This window comes from Mycotypha africana, assembly GCF_025528875.1.
Source record: "Mycotypha africana strain NRRL 2978 chromosome Unknown BDF20scaffold_5, whole genome shotgun sequence".
Taxonomy (NCBI): domain Eukaryota; kingdom Fungi; phylum Mucoromycota; class Mucoromycetes; order Mucorales; family Mycotyphaceae; genus Mycotypha; species Mycotypha africana.
The window spans coordinates 489,906-514,117 of NW_026515729.1; the positions used below are offsets into that span (position 1 = coordinate 489,906).

The following is a 24,212-nucleotide window of genomic DNA, read 5'->3' on the forward strand; positions in this document are numbered from 1 at the left end:
AAAAAAGGTACAGCATTGGTGGTTTAAGATTTACAATACATGACTATAATTTTTTCACTTCCACTTACGTCTCTGCAAGACAAAAAAAAGAAGATTAAACAATGGACTGCATGTATGTTTAAACTACGTTTTTCTTTTGTATGCTGAATTCATACTATTATGGTTGTTGTTACTGTATTCGAGCAACTCGGTTTTTTTGTAGTGCTCATGGTGATCGTTTTCTCACTTGCTGAGCTGGTAGAGGATCGGTAAGAATCCACATCAATAGCACTGTCTTGACTTGTATTTCCTTCTACGCTGTATACACTACTACTGCTGGGACAATCGAGCGGTTTATTGTTGATGATATCGATTTTATTGGTGGAAGCAGCAGCGAAAGGTAGTTTTCTCAGTACTGATAATGTAGAGTAACCAATGATCGATATTGGGAATGTCATCTCCACTGTACTCATATCATCAAGTGCAATTGTTAACTTGATGCAATGATTCACCGCTAGACTTTGGTACTTTGATCTTGGTACTGTTGGCAATGTGAAATAACCTTTGTCCTCGTTATGACTATTCTCCCTTCTCTCATGATCATAAAATTGTTTTGGATGCACCAAATCAAAGTTGATGTCACACAACTGTATCCAACCTTGGTGGTTATCAAAAGGTGCTAGTTTCATACATTCTGTAGATGCTGAAAGCACTTGATAATAAATTTGAAACCTGTACGGAAGTTGAGAAATAGACCAATAGAATGATGTAAGATATAATATATTGTTAGTGTGGAAGCTTTCTCTAGCCATAGACGATTTGTCCGCAAATTAATTTACCCATCTATCTCAACTATTTGTAACACTTGATAACCGACTAAGCAAAATCCTCTGGGAATGCTGCTGTCACTATGGACAGGGTATTTCTGCCAAAACTCACGGCTACTATTTCCTATTCGCTGCAGTGAGCGAGGGGTGGTCGGTTTTAGACGTATACTAATGTATCCTGTAGTGCCATCTGCATCGTCATCAAGCTCGAATAGGTTTGGATATTCAACTTCGTACTGCCATGCTTGCTGTTGCTTCTGATTGAATATGGCTCCCCAATGAACTCTACTTGGCCATCGTTGTTGTTGTTGCCGTTGGTGTTGTATGACTGAAGGTACGGGCAACAGAGGGCTGAAGCTACTATTACTGCTCTTACGATGATTGTATGCTCGGTGAAAATAGACTGGATGGACGATCACTAGCTCCTTCCCTTCTTGCCTTTCATTTGTCTTACAGATATCGTCATCGACGGCGTTGCTTAGTTTTTTCCAATCTTCCCCAAGTTTATCGTCATTTTCATGAAACACGACAGATACCTTCAGCAGATAGTCTACCCCTATTGCAACTGATTCCCGTTCGAGCAACATCTGAAACGAACTTGGTAACACCTTACTAGGTATATTGATCGCGAAACGTAGCTGATAGTTATGACGATTCTCCACTTCTACCATTTGCCATTCATTTGATGGTATAGTATAGGTGTTGTCTATGACGGTCCTCAATATTTTTGTGTCCATATGCTCTTTGCCAATTAATTGTAGTAGGATGCGTGGTGTGTATAGCTCTAAAGCGGGTGGTACTAGTGGCGATGTTCCTGTTAATTCAAGCATACCAAATACAGACGAATCAGGCTTATCCATGTACAGCGGGAATGAATCTCGACCCAATTTAATGGAAGCATTGTAAGAACTGATATGATTCATATTAAATGTCTATGCGTGTTGAAGATGTTGTACGTATTATACAAAGTTGTGTGGCTGAGGGCTATATATACACACGATTTCGCAAATTTTACAGTTTAGGATAACAAGAAAACAGAATTTGAAGAATTAAAAGATTAAAAAAAGGCAACAGTAAGTAGACAAGAATGTAATGTATAAAAGTACAGATGAAGAGTAACGAGACAAACGAAAGAAATATATATATATAAAATAAAAATAAAAAGAAAATAAGCTTTTGTTTTGAAGATAGGTCGAAACAATTTTAAGTTGGAAGATGAGCTATTTATTGTGATTTTCTTTCTGTGATGCGAGATAGTTTATGCCACTAAGGGGATTTTTCACAAGAGACATAATAGTGACAGACCTATTCCAAACAAGTTTTTTTATTTTTTTTATTTATAATATATCCTCACTCTGCGCTTCCGTCAGTGCCCTAAGGTATTGCACGTGAAGCTCGCAAGCATCTGTTTTATTCAGTAAACGGTGACATTCTTGTAAATTCCTTGAAAAAAATTTTAAAAAGTACGACGGGTATAAATTAAGTATAGAACATGTAATATGAATTATTCAAGGAGTATGAAGTATGAGCTCAATGCAATACTGAACGATATGAACTGGCGCGTATCGTCGCTTTTGGAAATAAAATATGGAGACTGGTCGAGAGATATATATACATAAATAAATATCCAAAGTAAAACAAGATCAACCTTTCGCTGCAGTTTATGTACCATTTTCAAACATCTGCCTCCTGCTATTGTGTTAATAATGCTTTCGTGTCTTCTTCTGAAATATCTAGCAATCTGGCGATTTTACTACTGCTGCCCTTTTTTTTTAGTTGTAAACTTTCCACTGCAGTTGTAGTGTTAATGTCTGCTTCTGATTCACTGCTGTAGTCCAGAATCGAGAAATCCAAGCCCATATCATCCTCATAACTGGGGCCTTCCTGTCCTTCTTGTTCAGTTTCAACAACCTTACTCACCTGAGCGAAACTCATGTTTTGCCGGATAGGTCTTATTTCCAGAAATTCTTCCATATCAATTCGTTTATCATCATTTACAGCAAGCGATTCGTCGGTCGAATAATGGCGGAAGGTGCGTTGAGTGGTATATGGTAGAAGATGAGGCTTTTTTAAGGTAGTCGAAGAACAAAAGCGGCAGCAATATAAGCCCGCCATGGTCGAAGTGGATGAGAAAGCGAAGGAGTGTCTCTTCCGCATATGACGTGAGCAATATACCTTTTTGACGATAGAAACCCAAGTACGCCGCGATTTGCGTCTCAATATCCGATGAATCTTCTGACAAGGTCGAGTGATTACCCATCTTTTATTATTAGTCTCAGTGTTTCTCTTTTCTGTGGCTGTTGCTGAATATTGTCGACAATTATATTCGCAGTAGTCAGTATCATCTATCTCATCGTCGTCATCGTCATCGTCGTCAGATTCGTACGCAGCGTATTGATAACTATTCAAATATTCTATCGTTGTTATGTTTGCCTTTGCTGAAATGATAGAGCCAGTTTTTCATGAAGGTACATTTGTTAGATTTTTCTGATGCTCCTTGTTACGAAAATACCATAAAAAATTTACCTAACTGAACATGAAAGAATAACAATCGTGTGATTGAGACAGTCGATACAAGCGCCAAAATTGCTATTAATACGGCCAAAACCACACCTATGTAGTATATGCTATCAAGATGCTTTTGTGTTATTGTAGACGTTTGCTCGTCCGATGAGTAAAAGACCTGTAATGCTGTGTGCATTGCGGTAATGATTAAAATGAGCGCTTTACACCATGAAGAATATAAACATGATGTACTTACCATATACAACAAACTGGTCCTTATAATACATGGATAAATAGACGACATACAATGCAATTGACGTATACCATATCAAGGAAAAGAATGCTGTGGTGATCAATGCTAGAAAAGCCCTTTTTTTTTTTGAAGGTCGGGCAAAAAAAAAAAAAAAAAGTGAGAGCTTTACTCTCATTCTTGCAATGGATGGCTATTACTTTACTTGTAGTTACGTTTTCCTATACAGCAATTTAACCATTTGCAGTGGTGATCCATCTTTTCTACACATTTATTGCATAGTTTACAATGCCGAGTGCTTTTGTCACTGTAATACGATATCACGCAACATCGACAAAGTAATGAGAGGAGGGTGAGTTTTCTTGCTCGAATCGTTTTCCTCAGTCGAAGATACGTTTTCCAGATGTTCTATTTACACTTTTACCCGGCATATATTACAAATACCAGTATAGCTGTCTATGACTGGTATACCGAGCCTTCTAACGTAAGTTTGACTGCGTGCCGTCTGCCCTCGTTGTCCGATCACTGCAGGATCTTCTGTTTCAATGGTAGACACGGTTATGCTAAGTATTTTCACTAGTAGACTGATCAGAATCATGATGTAAAAAGAGGGTTACGTCGAGTTAAGGAGCTTAAATAAGTTCAATAGACCTTTCAACATTCTACACAAGCAGTATATTTATATAAAAAAAAAAAAGGATATTTTCCAGTTGCTTAAAATGATGGTTGCCGAACCAAAAATAGTGTTGTTTGAAGGGAATGGTGTTGACAATGACGGTGACGATGGTGAGGAGGTTGTTCGTTCTAGACTTCCCTCTGTGGCTTGATGAAGCTGCTTATCTGCTATTGACGGAGGGTTTCCAAGAAAATGAATCAAGAAGCAAAAAAAGCTTGTATCAATCAACAATAGACATATCCATTGAGCAATAAGGTATTGATCAATTGGCAGCTGATAACCGTGGCGTCTGGACCAAGTGTTTGAATCCCATTGGTTTCTATTGTGCTTCGTTGTCATATTGCTGATACAACGGCTATTCCTCAGCCTTAAACTTAACCAATGGGTATAATGGGTAAACACAGATCTCATGTCGATGGGAATGAAGGAGATTTAAAAAAAAAAAGCAAACTTTTTACATATGGAGAAGAGTAAACCTGAAATTCAGGAGTAAAATAAAAAGGGAAAAAAAGAGAGTCGACCTTTTTCTGATAGGTCAAAGTATGAGATACCTTCAGGGGAGCATAAAAGGACAGAATCTTCTTTCTCCCCTATCTGCACGCAATGGCCACGAATATCATGAAACAACGATCCGTTCCGCGTTGTGTCAGAATAAAGCGTTGATAATTGTGGTGTATGCCGAGTTGAGAATGCTTCAACCAATACAGACTAACGGAATGGAAATCAAGATCCAAACCTTCAACTTTCACGATTATATACATTAATATTCGTTCGTGTGCAAGTTACACGAGATTACACAAACAATGTATTGAGCAAAAAGCCAAAGCAGAGTAGGTTGATATGAGAGACGGTATCAACCGTCAGCACTGCTTTTTTGGAACCACTCTGGGCAGTGTACGATCCCTATAACTACAGTCAAACTATTATTTTGGTACAGCCAATTCCAATACGAACCTTTTAAGCGGCTTCAAGCGATGGCTCGAGTGCTAAAGTTCATGCACCAAACAACAGTACGAACAAATCATACGTGAGACCGCTCTTATTTTACGATTAGCCGTTCGAATGCTCTACTTCCTTAATACGTGATACCAGTGTAAAACGGTGGGTGCAACAGAGGAAACCAAAGAGAAATTCTTGAATCTCCGACATCAAATCATAAACCGGGCATTCTCTCTTTTGCAGTTTTTGGACAAACCAAAGAAATATGAGTCATGTGGCAAACAAGAAAGGATTGTTACTGACGGTATAGAATTGGTAATTGAACAGCTTGGAAAAAAAAAAGAAATTTGTGGTTTGTTGATAAAAAGATAGGATGATAAATTCTGTATGTTGAAACACATGTTAAAAGCTACTCAACGATCATTTCTGTCAGCCACAGTTTCCACGGCCAAAACGTGACAAAAATGACAAATATGTCCTTTTCAAGAAAATAAATACAGTTATTTCTTTTTTGCAGAATTTGATAGTCAAAATGACAAATGGAATGTTTCTTGTTACCGTCAAAAAACGAAAATACCAAAAATGGACTGAATTTCCTTATAGGGAGACGCTTCAAGATTGACTTTTAACTTTTTTTTGTCCTTTGATCGTGCGAAAACCATACTTATACTCAAGAGCAAACTTTATCTTTTTGATTGGATCTCTATCGAGTATCTCTGTTTACTTATAATGCTTTCCATTGGTTTAAAATGTTAACTTACTTTCCCCGCTCACTCTATCTATTGTCTGCTTATTTTCTATCAAACATCAAATCAGACAAAAAAAGGCCTATTTAATAGATTGTGTTTGCATTACAGTAACGTCTTTCTTCTTGTCTTTCAGTATCCATCTATTCGCCACTCTATAATTTTAAACTATCAAAAAGCGTCCAAACATTTCACCATATAAACGCTACTACTAATATAAAGAGTTATGTCAGAATTGCAAAATAGCAACAACCCTCCTGACTACGAAGACAAAAAGATAGAGTATGATCTGCAATCTGTGCACAATGAGGAGATAATTGTGGAAGATGAATACAAAAATCAAGAACATCACATAGAAGAATATCAGTTTACTTGGCGTGCGTCCATCATCGGCTCACTCTTGGGTTGTTTGGTTGGTAATGTCTCTTTTATATACTTTCTTTATGCATTAAGAAGATCACAAATCATAAACTTACATACTGCTATCCATTACAGCTGCCTCAAATACATATCTGGGGCTCAAAATAGGCTGGACTTTTGGTGCTTCTCTTTTCGGTGCCATCTTTTCCTTTGCGATCATTAAACCTATTTCTCGTATTCTGCCACCTCGATGGGGTGGTGGTTATTTCGGACCTAAAGAGAATTGTACTGCACAATCTGCTGCTACAACCGCTGGCGGTCTTTCCGCTGGCTTTGTCTCTGGTATTCCTGCCATGTATAAACTAGGTTTAATGACGACACCAAAAGACGATGCTGCTGCACTCGTTCTGTTTACCATTTCAGCTGCTTTCTATGGCCTTTTCTTCGCCGTCCCTCTTCGTCAGCATTTCGTGGTCAAGCAGGATTTGACATTTCCAACCCCTCGTGCTGCTGCTACTACCATTCTATCTCTGCATGACACTGTCGAAGGAGAAAAGGAAGCCATGCGAAAGGCCATGTGGATGGGAATCTGGTTTCTTATTTCCTTCATTTGGACTTTAATTTCTTACTGGGTCCCCTTCTTTGACACCATTCACATTCTATGGTGGATTGGTCATGACGCTGGCTACATTCCTCTCATGAGTGCCGACGCTACTTGGGGCTGGAGTTTCCGTTGGGATTTCCCCTTCTTTGGAGCAGGTTTGATGACACCCGGCTCTACCGTGTTGTCTTTTTTCATTTCTTCCTTGCTACTGTTTGGTGTCATTGGCCCCTGTCTTGTGGTCAACGGCTATTTCGTCGCTGCCTACGGTATCACTTCCAAAGGCCCTACGACACAATCCTTCTTCTTGTGGCCAGGTATCGCCTTAATGGTCTTGTCATCTTTTGCTGAACTTTTTGTACGCTACGAGTCTCTCTGGCGTGGTGTCAAAGGTGGTGCCATCGGTCTTTATAATGTATGCCGCAATGGCTATTCTTGGATTAAGTCTCACCTGCTCAGAAAGCAATTGTCAGAAGCCGAACTAAGACGTATGAACCCTGAATTGGACGCAGATGAAATTTTTGCAGAGAGTGAATTAGTGCCGGCTTGGTGGTGGGTTGTAGGTGTCTTCATTTCTATTATTTTCACGTGTGCCATTATGGGCGAGTATTTTGGTATGCCTGTGTACCAATCCATTGTGGCCGTCATTCTTGGTTTTATTTTGTCCTTTGTAGGTGTCCAAGCTGCTGGTGAAACTGGTAAGTTTGCATACTATCCATCCTTTTGTTAACCCCCATGTCAAATCCTCATGTTCTCTCATCTCCTTTTGTACGACCTCATTCTTTAGATATCAATCCCACTGGATCCATTGGTAAAATGTCTCAACTTATCTTCGCTGGTATGCCCGACAGCGACATTAAGCAGCTTCGTAAAAACAATTTGATGGCCGGTAATATTTCTGCTTCCGCTGCTGCTCAAGCCGTCGACATGGTGGGTGATTTGAAGACAGGTCAACTTGTAGGCGCTTCACCTCGATCTCAATTCTGGGCTCAGTTTGTTGCTTCCTTCTTCGCTATTGGCATTGCCGTTGGTTTATTCATTCTCTTTGCAGAAGCTTATCCTTGTGTGGTCAGCACTGACCTCAATGCTGAGTGTGAATTTGGCTTGGTGGCTGTCAAAGCTTGGTATAATGTTACTCTGTTACTCACAGGCGGTGGCGAGCCTTTAACCAAGGCTGGCATTATTGTCACGGCTGTTGCTGCTGCTGTAGGTGTGGTTGCCCCCTTCATTCGTGAATTTTTGGTGCCCCAGAAGTATCATCGCTACTTCCCATCTGTTTCAGCCATTGGTATTGCCATGATCAACACTAGTCCCGAAGTCCCACTTTCCATGTTTGTTGGTTGGGTCGCTGGTAAAGTCTGGAAACGTATCGATGGTACAGCTTATGATAATTACATGTACAGTACCGCAGGAGGTATGATTGCTGGTCAGGGTATTTCCGCTATTCTTCAAGCCGTCTTCAAGTTAACAAACGTAGCACCCTATCCTTTCACGGGCTCTTGTATAGAAGGCTTGTTAGAGAACTGTCCTTAAAGAACCCCCTCCTTCCAAAATTAACTGTACTTTATTTATGCAAATGTGCAATGTGTGCTGCAAGATGACAGTTGAACACATACATTTGATCAACCATTCCTAATACCATTCAATTATGTAATATATACATTTATTTCTTTTCTTATATCATGTAGTTTCCTTTCGTATAAGTTTAATATCAAGTTAATAAATTGCCCCACAACTTAGCATTTCCCTTATATAACAGACGAAATCCAAGACTTCTTCAGCAATGCCTCTCACCATAATAAATACACACACCGGTCTTTGCGGCAACTGAAGGTGTTGTGTTTAAAGGTATGAAAACGTAACTGAAAACGGCCCTAGAGCCAAAGGAAGGGTACACTATGAATTCTATCAGTTGACGTCAAGAACATGAATAAAAAAGGGTATTGAGAACAGTTTTCGACTGCGGAAAGAAGTTATAAAATCAAGATTTATTCAAGCCATGCCGATACCGATATTGCTAGTAAATACAAGACAAGCAGTGTATTCACATAATTAGTCTGTCTAATAAAGGGCTATAGAGGACAGCGGTTTTCTACCGAAAGGGAGAGATATGAAAAGCGACCCGCAATGCTCCCATCCTATACATTTGTCAAAATATGTTTTTGTACGTTTCATGTGCTTTTTATGTCTTGTTGGCTTTGTTTATTTGATCCTTATGTGTTGGTTCTGATAAAAAAAATGCAACTGAGCATACATCTTCTTTACCCGCATCCACCTTTTCTGCACTTGTCTAGACCTTGCCAAATAGGTTTGAACAATCTACATAGGTCTAATGGCTTTTTTTGCTTTGAACCACAACCATCATACAAACAAGTACAGTAAAATCTTGCAATGGCGTTCAGGGGTAAATTCGAGCCGAAAGAAAACGTTATCCAGCTCCGCTTTTCAAAAGAGTCAGTAGCATTGCGCGTTGTTGAATTGATTACGTATTTTTTGATTTTTTTTTTTAAAGTGGAATTTCTTTGGCTATAGCTAATAGCTGTTACTTTTATTCGTTTTTCTTTACTCAGTTTACTTATACTTTAAAATACAAAGAAATGGAGTGCCTTTTTGGAATTACAGGAAATGGATTTACACTACTTGCAGCTGACACTACTAGTGCTCGTAGCATCGTCGTAATGAAAGGAACAGAAGATAAATCTCGTGAGTTGAACGCGCATACACTGATGCTTTACAGTGGTGAACCTGGTGATACTGTTAATTTCGCAGAGTTCATCCAACGCAACATTAAGCTTTATGGTATCAAGAACGGTATTTCACTCAGTCCAAAAGCTGCCGCCACATTTACTCGTGGCAAGTTGGCTGAATCACTCAGAAGCAGAGTAAGTATTTTTAGGTGACGATTTCTGAAATCAACACTCCGTTGAAAAACTATAACACATTATTGACATTGTTACGCACTATTGATTTTGCTTAGCATCCGTACTCAGTCAACTTGATAATTGGTGGTTATGATGTGAAAAAAGAAAAGCCAGAGCTCTTCTGGATCGATTATCTTGGAGCTATGGCATCATTACCCTATTGCGCACAGGGTTATGGTGCCTATTTCTGTACATCACTTATGGATAGATATTATAAAGAAAATATGACCGTTGAAGAAGCAAAGAAGCTGATGTCTATGTGTATACAAGAATTGAAGACAAGATTCATCGTCAATATGCCAAAATTCAAGGTTCAGTTGGTTGATAAGGATGGTATTCATGAAGTTGAATTGTAAAACAGCCGGTTTAATAATTATATCAACCTTTAAAATATACAAATATGATTACGAGCGAATAAATTCTGTCAACAGTATGAACATCCAGATTTGCATGACAAGAGCTATATTCAGACAGTGATTCTGCCTTTTTTATTGTAATGGCTTGTCAATGATTGATCATTTTATTAAAGAACAATACAGGTTATAAGCCAAGGACGGTTTTTTAGTAGAGTTGGCTACAAGAAAATCAAGGCACATTTTGACCCAATTTATTTGAATGGATTTCAAACAGCAGGGATCACCTTCTTAAGGAAATCCCTTATATCTAACAATTCTTTTTCATTTGCTGAATGTTGGAGGCCGGGATATGTTTTTCTTGTAATATCATAACCCAATGATTGAAGCTTCTCTGCTGATTCCTTACTATATTCAGGTTTAACAACATTATCCAAGTCACCATGGCACATAAGAATAGGCGTCTTTTTATTAGCATCCGCCGCCATCTAATAGGAAAAAGAAAATCATTAGATCAGAACGGTCACTACCCTTCGCCGGCTTTCTTATGAGCACTTACAGCAGGAAATTTGCTGGCCAAACCAAGCCATCCACTGCAACCGATGATTCCTGCTAATTTGTATTCTGATGTTAAACCTGTCAGCAGAGAAAGAACACAACCCTGAGAGAAACCACCAACGACAATACGATTTGCAGGAATACCATTATCTACCTCGTCCCGAATGATGCGGCTAACTAAAATAAAAATCGAATATTGCTTACTAAGATAGAGTAGGGTGGATACGGGTGATGCATTATAATATAAGAATACCTGAGGCGACTGAAGATAGCATGCCTTGTTCATCTTCTACGGTTACTTCCGATCTTTCAAGACTGGCGATATCAAACCAAGCTAGCACGAAATGGACACATATTGTTCAGCTGATAGAACTCACTTTTAATAAGAACTATTGGATTTGCCATATACTTACCAGGCATAGGGTATCCATTATTCAGAGTGACTGGTTTGATTGGACTATTTGTATGTCATTAGCGTTAATGGGATCGACACAAACAAGATTGACTGACTTTTTCCTTTAAACATACGCATTAGGTAAGATCCACTTTACATAAGGAAACGTTGTTTGAAGTTCTTGTGCTAAAAATGACCAGCCAGCACCGGAATCACCGAGACCATGCATCCATAATACAGTTGCTGTTTGTTTTGCTTTGGCAGCGATAACGATGGACGTCAGGGACATACTAGGTATGTTCGTAGTTCCAATTGGGGTGAAAAAAAAAAGAAACTGTCAGCACAGGTGCGCGTTGGAAAAATATAATATTTTGGAAACGGAAATTACAAAATTTTTGACCCAGTTTGATATAAGTCTCTCCACATTGTAAAAGTTATTCGGTAGGCTTTCTTTTGAAAGACTTTAGTAGCTTGATAGCCAATACAAATATAACAGAATATTTATTCTCAACTATAAACGTCATAAAGCCAAACCACATGCTTTTACAGAATAAGGAGGGGGGGGAAAGCTGTGATTGGTATCATCAGTGCATAGTAAAAGTGCAGTTTCATTTTCATTTCCCTGAATATCTAGAGGATTGTCGATCTTATAAGTACAGTTCAAGATAAAGTAAATCATATTGTCATGCTATCCACTTTTCTCTAGCATCACTGTGATTTTGAGATTTGGTCAATAATAAGGTGCCTAACGCAACATCGTGGACTGGGAATCCTGTCTTTAGACAAGCTGGCAGATCTTGCTGAATAGTATGCTAGTCCATATAGCTTGTAAGCGCATGTTTGAAGAAGATGAACTCCACGAAAATATTATCTGAAATAGTAGAATAGTTGTGAGAAAAGAGGCTTCTATAATGCTGCAGACAATATATTACACCCTCTATCTCATCTGCCTACTGTCATAAGCGTACCTTGCTTTCATGAAGTATAAGCACACAAGCGCTTTTTTAATTTGCTTTTGTTCAAGTGTGTTTAGTATGGGTATTATGTTTACCCGCTTTACCAATGATGCCACTGTCGAGTCTAATCGTAGGATCGACATTGGAAGCCAAGGCTTTTCCCAAACTTGGGTTATATCTTCAGATGCACGGCTCTATGTCTGCTGTGCTAACCTTTTCCAATTGTACTTTGACGTTAGTGCAAAAAACAAATTGCTGAAGGCAACGTGAGGATACCATTTCCTTTTTCGGTAGATTGTCGTTATCTAGCGAGATCTGTCAAACTCGATCAATGTGGCAGGTTTAGGATTCAGAAAATTCCTTTTTTTTAAAAAATCAGTTTCCATTTCCGTGCAAAAAAAGTTAAATTTGACAGCTCTCATTTCCTTTCTTTGCGCCTTTTTCTTTTTTCTTTATTATAACTTTCTTCCACTATCTTATCAGGTTATATAGATAATCATGTCTGACGATAAGCAGCTTCGTATGATCATTATGGGCCCTCCAGGTGCTGGTAAGGGTACTCAAGCTCCTGCTATCCAAAAGAAGTTCAATGCTGCCCATCTCTCTACTGGTGATATGCTTAGAGCTGCTGTTGCTGCCAAGACCTCTTATGGTGTTGAAGCCAAGAAACTTATGGATGCTGGTGAACTTGTTCCTGATGAAATCGTTGTTGGTTTGATTGAAGAGAATTTGAAGACCAACCCTCTTTGTCAGAATGGGTAAGTAGCATACTTTTATTTACTCTCTAATGTGAAGGCAAAATCAATGCATTCGTTAACGCGCTCCTTTTCCTTCACATTAGTTTCATTCTCGATGGTTTCCCTCGTAACTGTGCTCAAGCCGAAAAATTGGATGCTATGCTCAAGGCTATGGACAAGCCTTTGAACAGCGTCATTGAGTTGGTTGTTGACGATAAACTTCTTGTTGACCGTATCTGTGGTCGACTCATCCACCCTGCTTCCGGTAGATCCTATCACAAAGTTTTCAAGTAACGTTTGAAAAGGTTATATGAGTGGATAGTAAAGCGAAAGCTTGTTTATACTAACTCTTAATCTTATGTATATTAGTCCTCCTAAGGTCCCCATGACTGACGATATTACCGGTGAACCTTTGATTCAACGCTCTGATGACAATGAAGAAGCTCTCAAGAAACGTCTCGTTGCTTTCCATGAACAAACTGCTCCCGTTTCCAACTATTATAAGAAACAAGGTATTTGGTATGGTGTTGACGCCGCTCAATCACCTGAAGCTGTCTGGGATTCAATCAATGCTATTTTCAACAAGACTCTTTAGATTACACAATAATACCAATGACACTACCAACAACATAGCAACAATGTATGAAACATGATCCTGCACCTCATCCTCTCATCGCATGTATATCATCACATATAGACAATTCGACATATACAAATCAACGCATCATCATCATTTAGGAACCATTTCTGCATAAATAAAACACGAACCTCAAATTCCTTTTAACTGCTCTGACTGATCTCAAAAGAGATTTAAAAAAAAAAAAATTTTTTTTTCTTCTATCCATTGTGAGCTCGCTGTGTACAAATGGGAAACCACGATATGTTTCAGATAACAAAGTCAAGGTAAGAGGCCACACGATGAGGGGGATGACTCATAATGCCGTTACAGTGAGTATATTGCTTTTATAAATGCAACGCTGCGTTGGTAACTAGACACCTAGGATTGCACAAACAAAAAATCAGGTCGAATTTGCTTGTCATAGGTCGACAAAAACTAGCGGATCAAATATAAATGTTCACAAAGATAGAAAGGTATGTTTTAAATCTGAGCACGGCAGCAGATTGGCTAATGATTGCTTTGAACGGACTTGGCTTTTAAGGATTGTTCATTGTCTACAGATGCTCCAGGGAATAGTTGAGGGTTGCTTCGTCTGAAATGCATAGTATATGATAGTCGAACTGCTGTAGAACTTTTAAAGAATATAAGCAGAGTAACCGCTGGATTCTTAAATTTACATTGCTTGAAATTGAATTGATAATAGTTTGCGTCAGTTTGAATAGAATGACTGTTTAATTGATAAGTCAAATCTACATTTGAGTTGAGGCACTCCACCTTCAACACTGAGCTGTAATTTGCATTCGAACTAAAATGTAAAGTACTTATCACATTTTATCAAGAAAAGATAATGAGAAATTTCTGATTGCAAGAAGCCATGTCGAAAAATATCAATGATAAAAAGTGCAAAGTAACTATTTTTGAATAGAACAGATTTACTTTTATTTTCATATATGTGAAGGAAACAGGAGATAGCCTTTTTCTTACTAATTAAAGCTTTAGGAAGCTGTCGTGTTAATAAATGTCTACGAGAAAACATGGCTGACAGCTGCTTGGTTGCATGGTTGCGCCCTTTGATCATTAAGTAGCACACTATACTCAGGTCAGCCAGGGATGCGGAAGTAAAGAAATCACATCAATCTGGGAAGTCTGTAAATAGCTGAAAAGAGAAGGGACGTCAACTCATATCTGAGATATTACAGTGACAATTATTCCAAAGAAGTCGCTAATATTTGGCCAGTTTGAATTACACAAAAAAGCCCTTAAAGGACGGTCCATACTATTTATTTTATTGTCATGTTAAATGGTAGCTGTCATTCGCGCCTTTTCACTTCATCCAACAAGCCGAATAGATGAACAATAACGCTAACATCTCATTCGCATTGTTATTTGCAATGCGCATAAAGCAAATTATCCGACCTGATGTGTGACAACCCAATAAAAGCTGGCATTTTTATGTTTCACCAACTGGACCCTGGAAGCACAAATATAAAAACCTTAAGCTTTTCGAATCGTGAGAAGACCGCCAACGAATATCTCGATACAAGCCCTTACTTTTTGTACCTTTTCTTTTTTCTTTGTTTCTTATTTCAAATACTCATGACTATTCAAACTACTTTAACTGCCCAAAAGCTCGGTAAATACTTTGATCATGCTGTTCTTCGACCAGATCAAACAACAGAAGATGTGATTAAAGGATGCGAAGTTGCCAAAAAGTACAACCTTGCCTCCGTTTGCGTAAAGCCTTGCGACGTAAGCCAGGCTTGTAAACTATTAGAAGACACGGATGTTGATGTTGGCACAGTTATATCATTTCCTCATGGTAACTCTACTACTGAGGCCAAGGTAGCTGAAAGCTTACAAGCCATTCAAGACGGTGCTGTCGAGTTAGATGTGGTCATAAATATCGGATTTGTGAAGTCTGGTCTATATGAAAAGGTACAACAAGAGCTGAAAAAGATTGTTGACCTATCTAAGGAGAAAAAGCAAGATGTTTGCATCAAGGTAATTTTTGAAACGGCCTATTTAACGAATGATGAAATTGTAAAGACTTGTGAGTTATGCATGGCATCTGGTGTCGATTACGTCAAGACTTCGACTGGATTTGGTCCTGGTGGAGCTACTTATGAACATATTGAATTGATGAGAAAGACTGTACCAAATACAATGGGCGTTAAAGCATCAGGTGGTATTAAAACATTAGAGCAAGTACTAAAGTACATTGAGTTAGGCGCAACTCGTATTGGCTCCTCGTCCTCAGGTGCAATTATAGAAGAGTTTAAAGCAGCTCAAAAGTAGGCGTATCGTAATTGATATCATTCTTGTCATTCATGCTGCCTCCTAGTCATTGTATATTTTTTTCCTTTTCTTTGTATATCAAACTTTCAAAATGTTCATTCTGGGAAACTGCATATTTTTTATTAAATGGCTGTCAACTTCAAGTTCAAAAGACATTGTTGATTCGTTATAGTACTCATCTCTTTAGTCCGATTGATTATGTTACTTCCTTCTTTATATGATTCAACCCAGTGCGCCGTTCGCAATTGCTCCTTTGGACTTTTTGCTTATTTCCAATCAAAGAATCCTGCAGACTAGGCCGTACTGAAAAGGGTCGTACGGTAATTGCTTGGAAAAAACAGAAAGACATTACTGAATTGCTGGACAAATTTTGAGTCGTTTATTCAGCCAATTCAAAGTCCAGCTACTCTAATGACTCATAATAAAAGAATGTGCTGATAAAAAAGACAAGAAACAGTTCATGCAAGTCCAAAAGAATACATTTCTAGTGTGATTTATAGCTTTATGCACGAAACTCCCCAACCATGCATTGAAGGAGCCTGCAGTTCACTTTTATTTATCGGCGTCTGAACTTTCCTAACTGTAAAATTGAACAAAGGGAAGCTGATTGATGAACAGAAAGACAAGCAAGACTGTATATAAGCGAAAGGACAAAAAATACGTCCGTAACTAATAAACGATTGTTTCGTTAAACCATCGTCGTTTGCAATCTTTCCAATACCCAGCTTCAAAGGTAAATTGCCTACAAAATAGTCACGGTTTTGCCTTGAAAATAAAACCGTTCAGGTTGTTCATTTGGGCCAATTTCTCAACGCGGAATAGTCGCTTATTTACAGTCATTCATTGTTTAAAGCTGGCCTTGCTGCTGGCGGTTAAGTATCTTAATGGTGGGAGCTGATTGTGCTTCTTGTTGTTGTTGTTGCTGCTGCTGTTGTTGACTGGTTGATTTTTTTGGATTACCACTGTTGTTAGATCTTCGCGTAGTTTTGCCAGTGCCATTATTAGGTGATGATTTTGAGTCGCGCGGTGCAGATGAGGGCTTTCGCTCTTGTTGAGCTCTTTCACCTGATACGGATGCTTTTTTGGCTGCCTTGTTTGCATTAGCGGAAGTTGCAGTTGTACTGGGCTTACCAGAGCTTCCAGTGGTTGCACCTGTATCGTCTTTCTTTGCTTTATCCTTTGATTCCTTTTTCTTTCTTCGATTACTGCCTGCGCTACTACTACTCTTCTCTTTTTTCTTTTGTTGCTGTTGCTTTCTTCCATCATTACTGCTATTATCAGTACTGTTAGTATTTGCCGCCTTCTTCTTGGAGGCTGGTAAATTAACAGTAGGTTGAGATTGTTGTAGTTGTTGTTGATTTTGAGTCTTTTGCTGTTCTTCCGCTGCTACAACAGCCAACTGGTATCGCTTTCGGGCTAATTCTGCCTCTTTCTTTGCCTTCTCTGCTTCTTTCTTCATCTTATCTGCTTCCTTTTTTGCTAGCTTCTTCTGTTGAGCTTTTGCTTTTGCAGCTGCTTGAGCAGCCTTTTGTGCGCGAATATGTTCCAGAAGAGGCGTCGTCTTTGGTTTTTTTGCTTGCTGTTCTGCCAACATCTGAGCAGTTACCATAGCTATTCTATTTTCCAGCTTTTCCAGTTCGTTGCTTCCTTCTACTTGTCGTTGCTGCTGACCTGAATCATCAGTTGTAGTTCTGGTTTCTCCATCTACTCCTCCTTCCTTTTCATCATTTTCGACTTTTCCAACCTCTAAAGATTTTAAGAACTCCAAATAATCGGGATCTTCCTCAATCGTTCCCTGACGGGCATCAACTGATTTGAGCTCTTTAGGTATTTTCTGATATGGTGCAAATTCAACAACTGCTCGGTACTCGTTACCACGCGAATCAATAAATAAGTGGCCATCAAAACCTTGATGAAAAGTAACGACATCTTCCATGGATTTGAAATGAAAATAAGCACGGGAAAATACATTTTCCTTCGCTTTGCTAAAGGAAAGCGGGCAAAGGGTGAGTCTGGGTCATCTTTTAACAGCAATCACTCATCATCCTCAAGGCAAGACATTGTTCCAACCTTTTGCTTAATTTTCCAGGAATATAAATGGAGTAATCCACTTTCTCATCACTGATCCACGGTTTGACGGAATTCATAAAAATCTCTTCCGGTAAATTAGGTGGCAAACGTCGAACTACTACCTTCGTTTTCAAAACTGGCTTCTTGCTACGACTGTGTCTTTTTACTTTCTTTTTGGTAACTCGTTTTTTATTTGGCTTTTTCGTCTCTTCCGTGGTAGTAGACGTTGCACTTTTCTGACGCTGCTTCTTTGCATTGGCAGATGTGGTATTCTTGCCGTCGGATTTTGTTGTAGATGTTGAGGGCATTACGTAGTAAGAAGAAATAACAAACGAGGAAAATAAGGCAAGCAAATGAGAAAATTAGACTGCCCTTTTCCCTGCCAGCGAATTTTAGCCTGCTGTCAAAAATTCAAATGTTCTCTTTGCTCCTCAGAATTCTTCTTCAACGCAATTTCTACAAAGAGCAGTGGCTACCCTTTTAAGCTATCAGTATTTTTCAAGAAATATGCGAATGTTTAAAAGGCTCTTACAAGAGATCAAAGACATGATCGTAACGATATTTTACGAAGGCTGAAGGAAGGAATGCACCCAATGCAATAGATAATCAATATTTTTAATTCTCGCAAGTGTTTTATTAACTTTTTAAGGACTCGCCGTTTACACGACGAGTGCTTCAACAAGAATCACCATTTTCATAGTTATAATACCTATGAAAGTGGCAGTGTGTCGGCGATGACGAAGAGAAGTAAGGTTCAGCGTCATAATTTTCGTCAAGATCAACTAAAAGAAGCTTCTCTGTAACCTGCTCATCAAAACATGATTGGACAACCTTCCTGACAAATATATGTTGCCCAGCTGGTGAAAAGTTAGTGAAATCAGCTGCAACTTCTGTATTGGTATCGTTGTACCTATAGTCTTGCCTGAGTTGCTCTTGTTGTTGGTGAAAATGCAGTTCATCTTCTTGTATCAACTTGGTGCTACCACAATCGTTGTTGATACCACTATTACTCTTATACCATTTCTTAGCAAGTTTAAGCATCATTGTTCTCAGAGTGGAAATTGACAAGTTCGATTGCAGAAGCTGTTTATACTGTTTCAGTAGACACTATAAGGATATAACAATTCAACAACTATTTGAGTAATATACTTTATATTTTTGGCTTTCAGGTAAGGTACCTGTAGGAATATAATCAATATTTTTTTATACCGTTTGTCAGTCAACGTAATAACCTCAGGTGTGACAAACCAATCAATATGAATGTAGACGTACACATAAACTAGAAACGAGAGATTATCAGCTCGACCTTATCTTGCTTTCATAGTATATACAACTTATTATACCTGTTGTTGCTAAAATGAAGCACACTGTTTTCCGAATCACAGTTCCTGTTGCACACAGGTACACATGGTACATGAAGACCGTGTAAATGATTGAATCTAACAGCAGCAGCTGTGCATCTTGATCGTACAGAGATTCAAGCGATAATTTTATATTTTAAGCTAATGAGGTCGATTTTAACGCTCAAACGGTTTGGCTTTTTCTTATTCTTACTCGTTGAGAATTCTTGGCAGACTTTATTCATCCAAAAAAAGGGTATCAAGATCGCGGAGACTTGATTCTGAATGGTTAGTAGCTCCAGTTGCAGTTTTTTCAAATCGTAATGAATAATATCAGATAAGCTTGAATTCAGAGAGTCAAGTGTATCTCTCCATGCTGTTAAATCTTGGAGATAAGCATGCTAAAAACAAAGCATACCGTCAAGGAGTGTTAATTAAGGTTCGGCCGTATTCGTTTCTCAATTGAAAACACCAACTACAAAACCTTTGTCTTATTCAGATCAATCAGTAAGTCTTGTTGGTGATCGGACAGTCGTTTGTGAATCACTTCCAACTGTGTGTATATAGAGTCTCTAATGAACATTTGTATACCATCCTTTTGTTGCTCTAATAAGCTGGCTAATTGATTCTGTATGTTGTATGTTGCTATCTGAATTGCGTGCTGATATTGTAGCATTACTGCTTCTGTTTCGTCTTGTAAAGATAGGGTGGTATTCAGGATAGACTTTAATTGGTCGTTAGTTCCTCGTAACTGAACATTCCTAATATAGTCAAGTTGACTTGAAAGGTGGGATTGGGAATGTTGTAACGCTTTTAATGAGTCTATTTCTTCTGTACGCCATGTAGCCAGGTATTCCTGCTGTTGAGCCAATAATTCAAAATTTTTGGCTTGATTCATTGTAATATTTAAATGTAATTGCTCCAATATCTCTGTTTGTATACAAAATGCCGAAATAGATTCAGATCAATGTATAGTACATCAATCTATTACATGTACTGGTGAAGCAATTTCTTAATAAGACATACCTTTTTCCAGCGGGTATCTCAAGGCAAAACATATAAGAACTTTAAAACCAACATTAGATGAGAGATTTCCTTTCGACACAAATAGTCTCATATTTTACCTACTTCCCGAAAGTAGCCTTCAAACCAACATTTTCAGTGAACTCGTTGCAATCAAAAGGCTGAGTTAAGCTTAATTCTTACCACTGTATGAAGTCCATGTCTGTGTTGATTTTGATAAGTTACTATTGATTAGGAAAGACTTAATTTCGTACAAATAGGGAAACAATTCGATCCTTTGTTATTAATGCATACTTCACACATTTTTTTACCAATTCTTGTGCTTTCAAATTATGATCGCTGTCCTCATAGTGTTCTTGTTCGTGTAATTCCTGTAACTTTTGACAGTCGGAGGGTATAGTCAAGTTTGTAAAAGACAACTCACAGATCGTCAATAACAAGGCAACTAAGTCAAGACATGTTTAAAGCCACAGTTAAACCTCGTCCCTTTGCAGTTATAGTCAATTGAAAGTGACAACCTAGACAATACATTCCATATTACGCATACTGTTCATGCTTTTTAAAGATTGACATCCCTGAAAAAGTCGTAAGGTAACCTTTTTAAAGCAATCAGACTGCTGTCGCTGGAGCTGTTTGTACAAATCTATGGATATAATTTAATCTTTCAAGACTCCAAAAAAAGGATCTAATGGCTAACTCACATACTTAATCCATGATCAACCATAATTTCCTCCCTACCGTAGCTGCTTTCCGTAGCATTACTGTTTGCCTCAATGTTGGAAACAGAAACTTAAACCTCTCAATCAATAATGAAATCAATTGAAAAATGTATTGCTTTCGAATATACTCACCAATGTCATCCTTCTTGATGCCTTTTCCGGCAGTTCTCAAGAAACAATGTGTTATCGAAGCGAAAAGCGATAAGATTGTAATGAGTAGAACAATGATTGACATGGTTATTGCAGGAAAGGAAACGATGTATAATTTCAGACATTCGTTAGATACTGCTCGCAAATAATGTGTGATGAATAATAATTTATCACAATTTTATAGAGTAAGCCAAGTTTTAAGCTAGCGTTTGAAATATTTTCATATAGAGATCATGATATGCGTCTGATTGAGCTAATAAATCATTGTATTCTTCATCAATAAAGGTTTATATTCTTTAGCATGTATACTATTGGTTAAGCTCAGCATGAAGTAAGAAACAAGGAGTTGATGCTTTCACTGTTTCAAACTCTCAGAAAGGAGGACAGTCTATGCAATATTTTGAAGACGCAGTAAAGTATAATCAGTCGCTTCACAAAGATCAGCAGGCCAAGAAAAGGTTGAGAAGATCGCATAACAAATTAGGGAGAAAGTACAAGAGGGAGAGCAGAATCACAGTTTCTCAGCGATTTATCGAACGATAATTCAGATAACCTATTGGAATCCGCATGATTTGTTAAAGAAAACAAGGGTAAGGTTACATACAGTAAGGAGTTTTGAATACAGTTGTCTCCTGTGTGCACTTTTCTTCACTTTTTATTTTTGTCCTTTTGATTTCTCTTGAACGCACTCTTTTTCCTTTCTTAAAACTTTGAACACTTTTTATTCTTGCAAATAATATTTTTGATGCAATATGGCCACAGTGGTGAAAAGGAAGAAATCGCTAATTATCAGCACAACCTCGATGAACGAAACTGATACAAATGTAGGACAAACGCAAAATTCCATTTAATGTTAATTTTGCCATTTCTTCCGTCCCTGACTGTGCACACATTGATACATATAGCTGTATCCAGAAGCAAAAGAAGAGGAAGAGAACGATATAACGTCCGATCCTCTATTAGAAAGTGTCGCAAAAGAACCAATGGAATATAGTCAGGAGGAGCTCCATGACTTTACTTTATCCGATGAATTGATGGAATTGCTCCAATCTGTTAAGCATGTATGCTTAGTGGTATTGGACATGCTTTTACTGCAAATTGTAAAGGAAATTCTACCTGTTCAATCTAAGCAAACTAGAAGATTATCTGATCCCAGTGTTCCAAATTTGACACAAAGCAACAGTAGTATTCTCACCTCAATTACCCATAATACCCAGCTACTACAATTACAGACTCCCACCTCCACCAGAAGAGTACCTTTGAAAAGAAGTAACTCAACTCCTTCCAAGTCAAGCATTGTGTTCAACGTACACAATATTCTGAATTCGAGGCAGATGATTTATTATCAGCTACCTTATTATACCCTTTGTTGTTCAGTCGCAGCCTTGTTAAATAATATATATTGCATCATGGAAATAGCTCGTCAGAAAGATACAGAAGAGGGTGATTTGAAAGGAGAGGACTCGTATTATCATCATGATGCGCCGCCTTTACAAGAATTATGTGATAAAGTATCACATTTACAACAGAGAAAGAATACTGCCTACACATCCCCAGTTAGTAAAAATAATCAAAAACTTATCACATTATGGCATGAAATGGATAGCTTGATATCAGATATATGTACTTTGGTGACACAACAACAACAAGAGCAACAGCCTTTAAGTGAGCCTCCCGCTTATCAAGAATGCGACTTTCCTGGGGTACAAAAGGCACCCCCAACATATGAATCTCTTCAACTTGATTCCTCGCCATCAAGTTATCAACATTTGGCTGGCAAACAGTCAAACCAAAAAAACATAAATTTTCAAGAAGACTTTAGCTTCTTGTTGAAAGCCATAGAAAAACTATCGGACATTGCTCCAAGACTGGAGAACCAGAGAGCTGGTTTACCCAGTGTACAACAACAAAAAGCGGCAGTCGGCAAGAATGGAAGATTTGTATCTCCTTCATTGGAGGGCCTCATACTACAGATACAGCAGCTTGCTCTAAGGTCAACTTCATCCCATCTATTCCAGCGACAAAGGATTGCATTAACGTCACACTTTCAAAAAAAGTTGGATTTTGCCTCTATCCACCACACATTCAGTCGGTTGGATAGAGGAAGGCATACCAATCAAGATTTCATCAGCAAAAAGGAGAAGGCAGAGCAGAATGAAGAGCTGTGTTTAATTCGAGATCTTACAAAAACCACAGACTTGTTGATCAAGTCTTTGGAGAACAGAGCATGTCTCTACCAATCACAGCGCTTTAGTGTAAATGATATCGAAGACCGACAATCGTTTATGTACGGACTATTTGAAAAGGTGCATAGTCTTGAGAGCTTTCGACTTGACAATCAGGATGCAGAATTCTTACCAGAGTGCAATCCGCAGACTGTCGAAAACGATGATCTGGAGCAGATTATGAATTGTATCCACAAATTAAGGAAACCCTGTCTTGATGAACAAAGAGCACGCTTTTTTTTGTAAATCTTATCTTGCGCAAAATAAACTACCTGTTCCTTCCTTGTGTGCTGTAACACAACTTTATTATAACAATCAGTTGACAGTTACTCTTAATTGTGAGACTTAACATGTCAAAGAAACAGACCACAAAGAATACGTACTGCGCATTGTATTGCATGAGGAAAGTTTGAGACCGCCAAGCTTTTGCCCGTACGATAGTTGGCTGAGACCAGATATGTTTACCTAATCGTACATGTACTAGGATGGTTTGCTGGGTCCTATCATACATTACTTATTGGCTCCTCGTCAGTTACATTATTATAAATTATCAGGTAGAAGTCTCGTCAACATCTTTCCTTATTTATAGAACTAGCACACTCGGAAAAGCTTGGTTATTGATAAAGATAGTCTTTTAACCGCCCAATTATACATATATATTTCTGCAATCGACAAACCGCCAATTTTTTTTGTCTTGACAATATCTACCAGCGGACTGTAACGCATAAAGTCTATATAGTTACACAAAGCTCAGTTTAACTTCTGCTATTTCACAGAAAGCAGTTGTCAAAGCAGCAAATACCAATGGTAGCAAGCTTGACATATTTAGCATAGGGAAATATGAAGCAATATTTGCATTTTAGCCTTCAAAAGTCAAGCGACCTGGTTCGGTCGTTTAAACTGAAAGAGTCAAAGTGAAGGTTCCTACAATGACACATGAAAGCACACATTTCTCACTACATGTATCTA

General features: G+C 38.3%; 10 protein-coding genes across 10 annotated transcripts; 5 read left to right on the forward strand and 5 right to left on the reverse strand.

The window, feature by feature from the left end:
* Positions 1 to 149: 149 nt before the first annotated feature.
* Positions 150 to 1,729, reverse strand: BDF20DRAFT_912806 (uncharacterized protein; the record flags this gene model as incomplete). Its single annotated transcript, XM_053083991.1, has 2 exons — positions 150 to 711; positions 819 to 1,729. 2 exons carry the CDS (start codon positions 1,727 to 1,729, stop codon positions 150 to 152), a joined length of 1,473 nt encoding a protein of 490 aa, XP_052936125.1.
* Positions 1,730 to 2,111: 382 nt separating this feature from the next.
* On the reverse strand, positions 2,112 to 4,716 carry BDF20DRAFT_868078 (DHHC palmitoyltransferase-domain-containing protein). The gene is made up of 6 exons (XM_053080923.1): positions 4,265 to 4,716; positions 3,978 to 4,162; positions 3,767 to 3,868; positions 3,568 to 3,680; positions 3,333 to 3,497; positions 2,112 to 3,244 (listed from the first exon to the last, which is right to left on the reverse strand). The coding sequence occupies exons 1-6, from the start codon at positions 4,646 to 4,648 to the stop codon at positions 2,499 to 2,501; spliced, it is 1,695 nt and encodes a 564-aa protein (XP_052936126.1). The 5' UTR covers positions 4,649 to 4,716; the 3' UTR covers positions 2,112 to 2,498.
* A 1,323-nt stretch (positions 4,717 to 6,039) lies between these two features.
* Positions 6,040 to 8,789, forward strand: BDF20DRAFT_868083 (OPT oligopeptide transporter protein-domain-containing protein). Its single transcript, XM_053080924.1, has 3 exons — positions 6,040 to 6,338; positions 6,418 to 7,581; positions 7,671 to 8,789. The coding sequence occupies exons 1-3, from the start codon at positions 6,149 to 6,151 to the stop codon at positions 8,414 to 8,416; spliced, it is 2,100 nt and encodes a 699-aa protein (XP_052936127.1). The 5' UTR covers positions 6,040 to 6,148; the 3' UTR covers positions 8,417 to 8,789.
* Positions 8,790 to 9,480: 691 nt separating this feature from the next.
* BDF20DRAFT_905953 (nucleophile aminohydrolase) lies at positions 9,481 to 10,160 on the forward strand (the record flags this gene model as incomplete). Its single annotated transcript, XM_053083221.1, has 2 exons — positions 9,481 to 9,765; positions 9,861 to 10,160. 2 exons carry the CDS (start codon positions 9,481 to 9,483, stop codon positions 10,158 to 10,160), a joined length of 585 nt encoding a protein of 194 aa, XP_052936128.1.
* A 266-nt stretch (positions 10,161 to 10,426) lies between these two features.
* On the reverse strand, positions 10,427 to 11,398 carry BDF20DRAFT_819335 (Phospholipase/carboxylesterase/thioesterase; the record flags this gene model as incomplete). The annotated part of the gene is made up of 5 exons (XM_053077450.1): positions 10,427 to 10,645; positions 10,717 to 10,892; positions 10,969 to 11,049; positions 11,129 to 11,172; positions 11,244 to 11,398. The coding sequence occupies 5 exons, from the start codon at positions 11,396 to 11,398 to the stop codon at positions 10,427 to 10,429; spliced, it is 675 nt and encodes a 224-aa protein (XP_052936129.1).
* A 1,165-nt stretch (positions 11,399 to 12,563) lies between these two features.
* Positions 12,564 to 13,397, forward strand: BDF20DRAFT_819966 (adenylate kinase-domain-containing protein; the record flags this gene model as incomplete). Its single annotated transcript, XM_053077503.1, has 3 exons — positions 12,564 to 12,823; positions 12,907 to 13,092; positions 13,172 to 13,397. 3 exons carry the CDS (start codon positions 12,564 to 12,566, stop codon positions 13,395 to 13,397), a joined length of 672 nt encoding a protein of 223 aa, XP_052936130.1.
* A 1,620-nt stretch (positions 13,398 to 15,017) lies between these two features.
* On the forward strand, positions 15,018 to 15,716 carry BDF20DRAFT_819932 (deoxyribose-phosphate aldolase; the record flags this gene model as incomplete). The annotated part of the gene is made up of 1 exon (XM_053077497.1): positions 15,018 to 15,716. One exon carries the CDS (start codon positions 15,018 to 15,020, stop codon positions 15,714 to 15,716), a length of 699 nt encoding a protein of 232 aa, XP_052936131.1.
* A 423-nt stretch (positions 15,717 to 16,139) lies between these two features.
* On the reverse strand, positions 16,140 to 18,250 carry BDF20DRAFT_484632 (Smg-4/UPF3 family-domain-containing protein). Its single transcript, XM_053075572.1, has 2 exons — positions 17,787 to 18,250; positions 16,140 to 17,701 (listed from the first exon to the last, which is right to left on the reverse strand). Exons 1-2 carry the CDS (start codon positions 18,092 to 18,094, stop codon positions 16,564 to 16,566), a joined length of 1,446 nt encoding a protein of 481 aa, XP_052936132.1. The 5' UTR covers positions 18,095 to 18,250; the 3' UTR covers positions 16,140 to 16,563.
* A 266-nt stretch (positions 18,251 to 18,516) lies between these two features.
* On the reverse strand, positions 18,517 to 20,555 carry BDF20DRAFT_484875 (uncharacterized protein). Its single transcript, XM_053075573.1, has 9 exons — positions 20,461 to 20,555; positions 20,333 to 20,373; positions 20,255 to 20,268; positions 20,153 to 20,191; positions 19,611 to 20,056; positions 19,341 to 19,527; positions 19,130 to 19,246; positions 18,996 to 19,065; positions 18,517 to 18,893 (listed from the first exon to the last, which is right to left on the reverse strand). The coding sequence occupies exons 2-9, from the start codon at positions 20,347 to 20,349 to the stop codon at positions 18,884 to 18,886; spliced, it is 900 nt and encodes a 299-aa protein (XP_052936133.1). The 5' UTR covers positions 20,350 to 20,373; positions 20,461 to 20,555; the 3' UTR covers positions 18,517 to 18,883.
* A 1,215-nt stretch (positions 20,556 to 21,770) lies between these two features.
* On the forward strand, positions 21,771 to 23,489 carry BDF20DRAFT_835247 (uncharacterized protein; the record flags this gene model as incomplete). Its single annotated transcript, XM_053078825.1, has 2 exons — positions 21,771 to 21,842; positions 21,924 to 23,489. The coding sequence occupies 2 exons, from the start codon at positions 21,771 to 21,773 to the stop codon at positions 23,487 to 23,489; spliced, it is 1,638 nt and encodes a 545-aa protein (XP_052936134.1).
* Between the last annotated feature and the right edge of the window lie 723 nt (positions 23,490 to 24,212).

Bases quoted from the DNA above. Each gene is read 5' to 3' on its own strand.
- BDF20DRAFT_868078 (XM_053080923.1), bottom strand. From the start codon at position 4,648: ATGAGATCTGTGTTTACCCATTATACCCATTGGTTAAGTTTAAGGCTG. The intron at 4,163-4,264 runs ATATCCTTTTTT...CCCTCTTTTTAC, and splicing joins TCATTTTAAGCAACTGGAAA to ATCATGATTCTGATCAGTCT. The intron at 3,681-3,766 runs GTAAAGTAATAG...AAAAAAAAAAAG, and splicing joins ATAGGAAAACGTAACTACAA to GGCTTTTCTAGCATTGATCA.
- BDF20DRAFT_868083 (XM_053080924.1), top strand. From the start codon at position 6,149: ATGTCAGAATTGCAAAATAGCAACAACCCTCCTGACTACGAAGACAAA. The intron at 6,339-6,417 runs GTAATGTCTCTT...TATCCATTACAG, and splicing joins ACTCTTGGGTTGTTTGGTTG to CTGCCTCAAATACATATCTG. The intron at 7,582-7,670 runs GTAAGTTTGCAT...CTCATTCTTTAG, and splicing joins CCAAGCTGCTGGTGAAACTG to ATATCAATCCCACTGGATCC.
- BDF20DRAFT_484875 (XM_053075573.1), bottom strand. The intron at 19,528-19,610 runs GTTTTGTAGTTG...CTTTGTTTTTAG, and splicing joins TTGATCTGAATAAGACAAAG to CATGCTTATCTCCAAGATTT. The intron at 19,247-19,340 runs GTAAGAATAAGA...TGTACGATCAAG, and splicing joins CTGCCAAGAATTCTCAACGA to ATGCACAGCTGCTGCTGTTA.
- BDF20DRAFT_484632 (XM_053075572.1), bottom strand. From the start codon at position 18,094: ATGCCCTCAACATCTACAACAAAATCCGACGGCAAGAATACCACATCT. The intron at 17,702-17,786 runs GTTGGAACAATG...GCTTTCCTTTAG, and splicing joins CCTGGAAAATTAAGCAAAAG to CAAAGCGAAGGAAAATGTAT.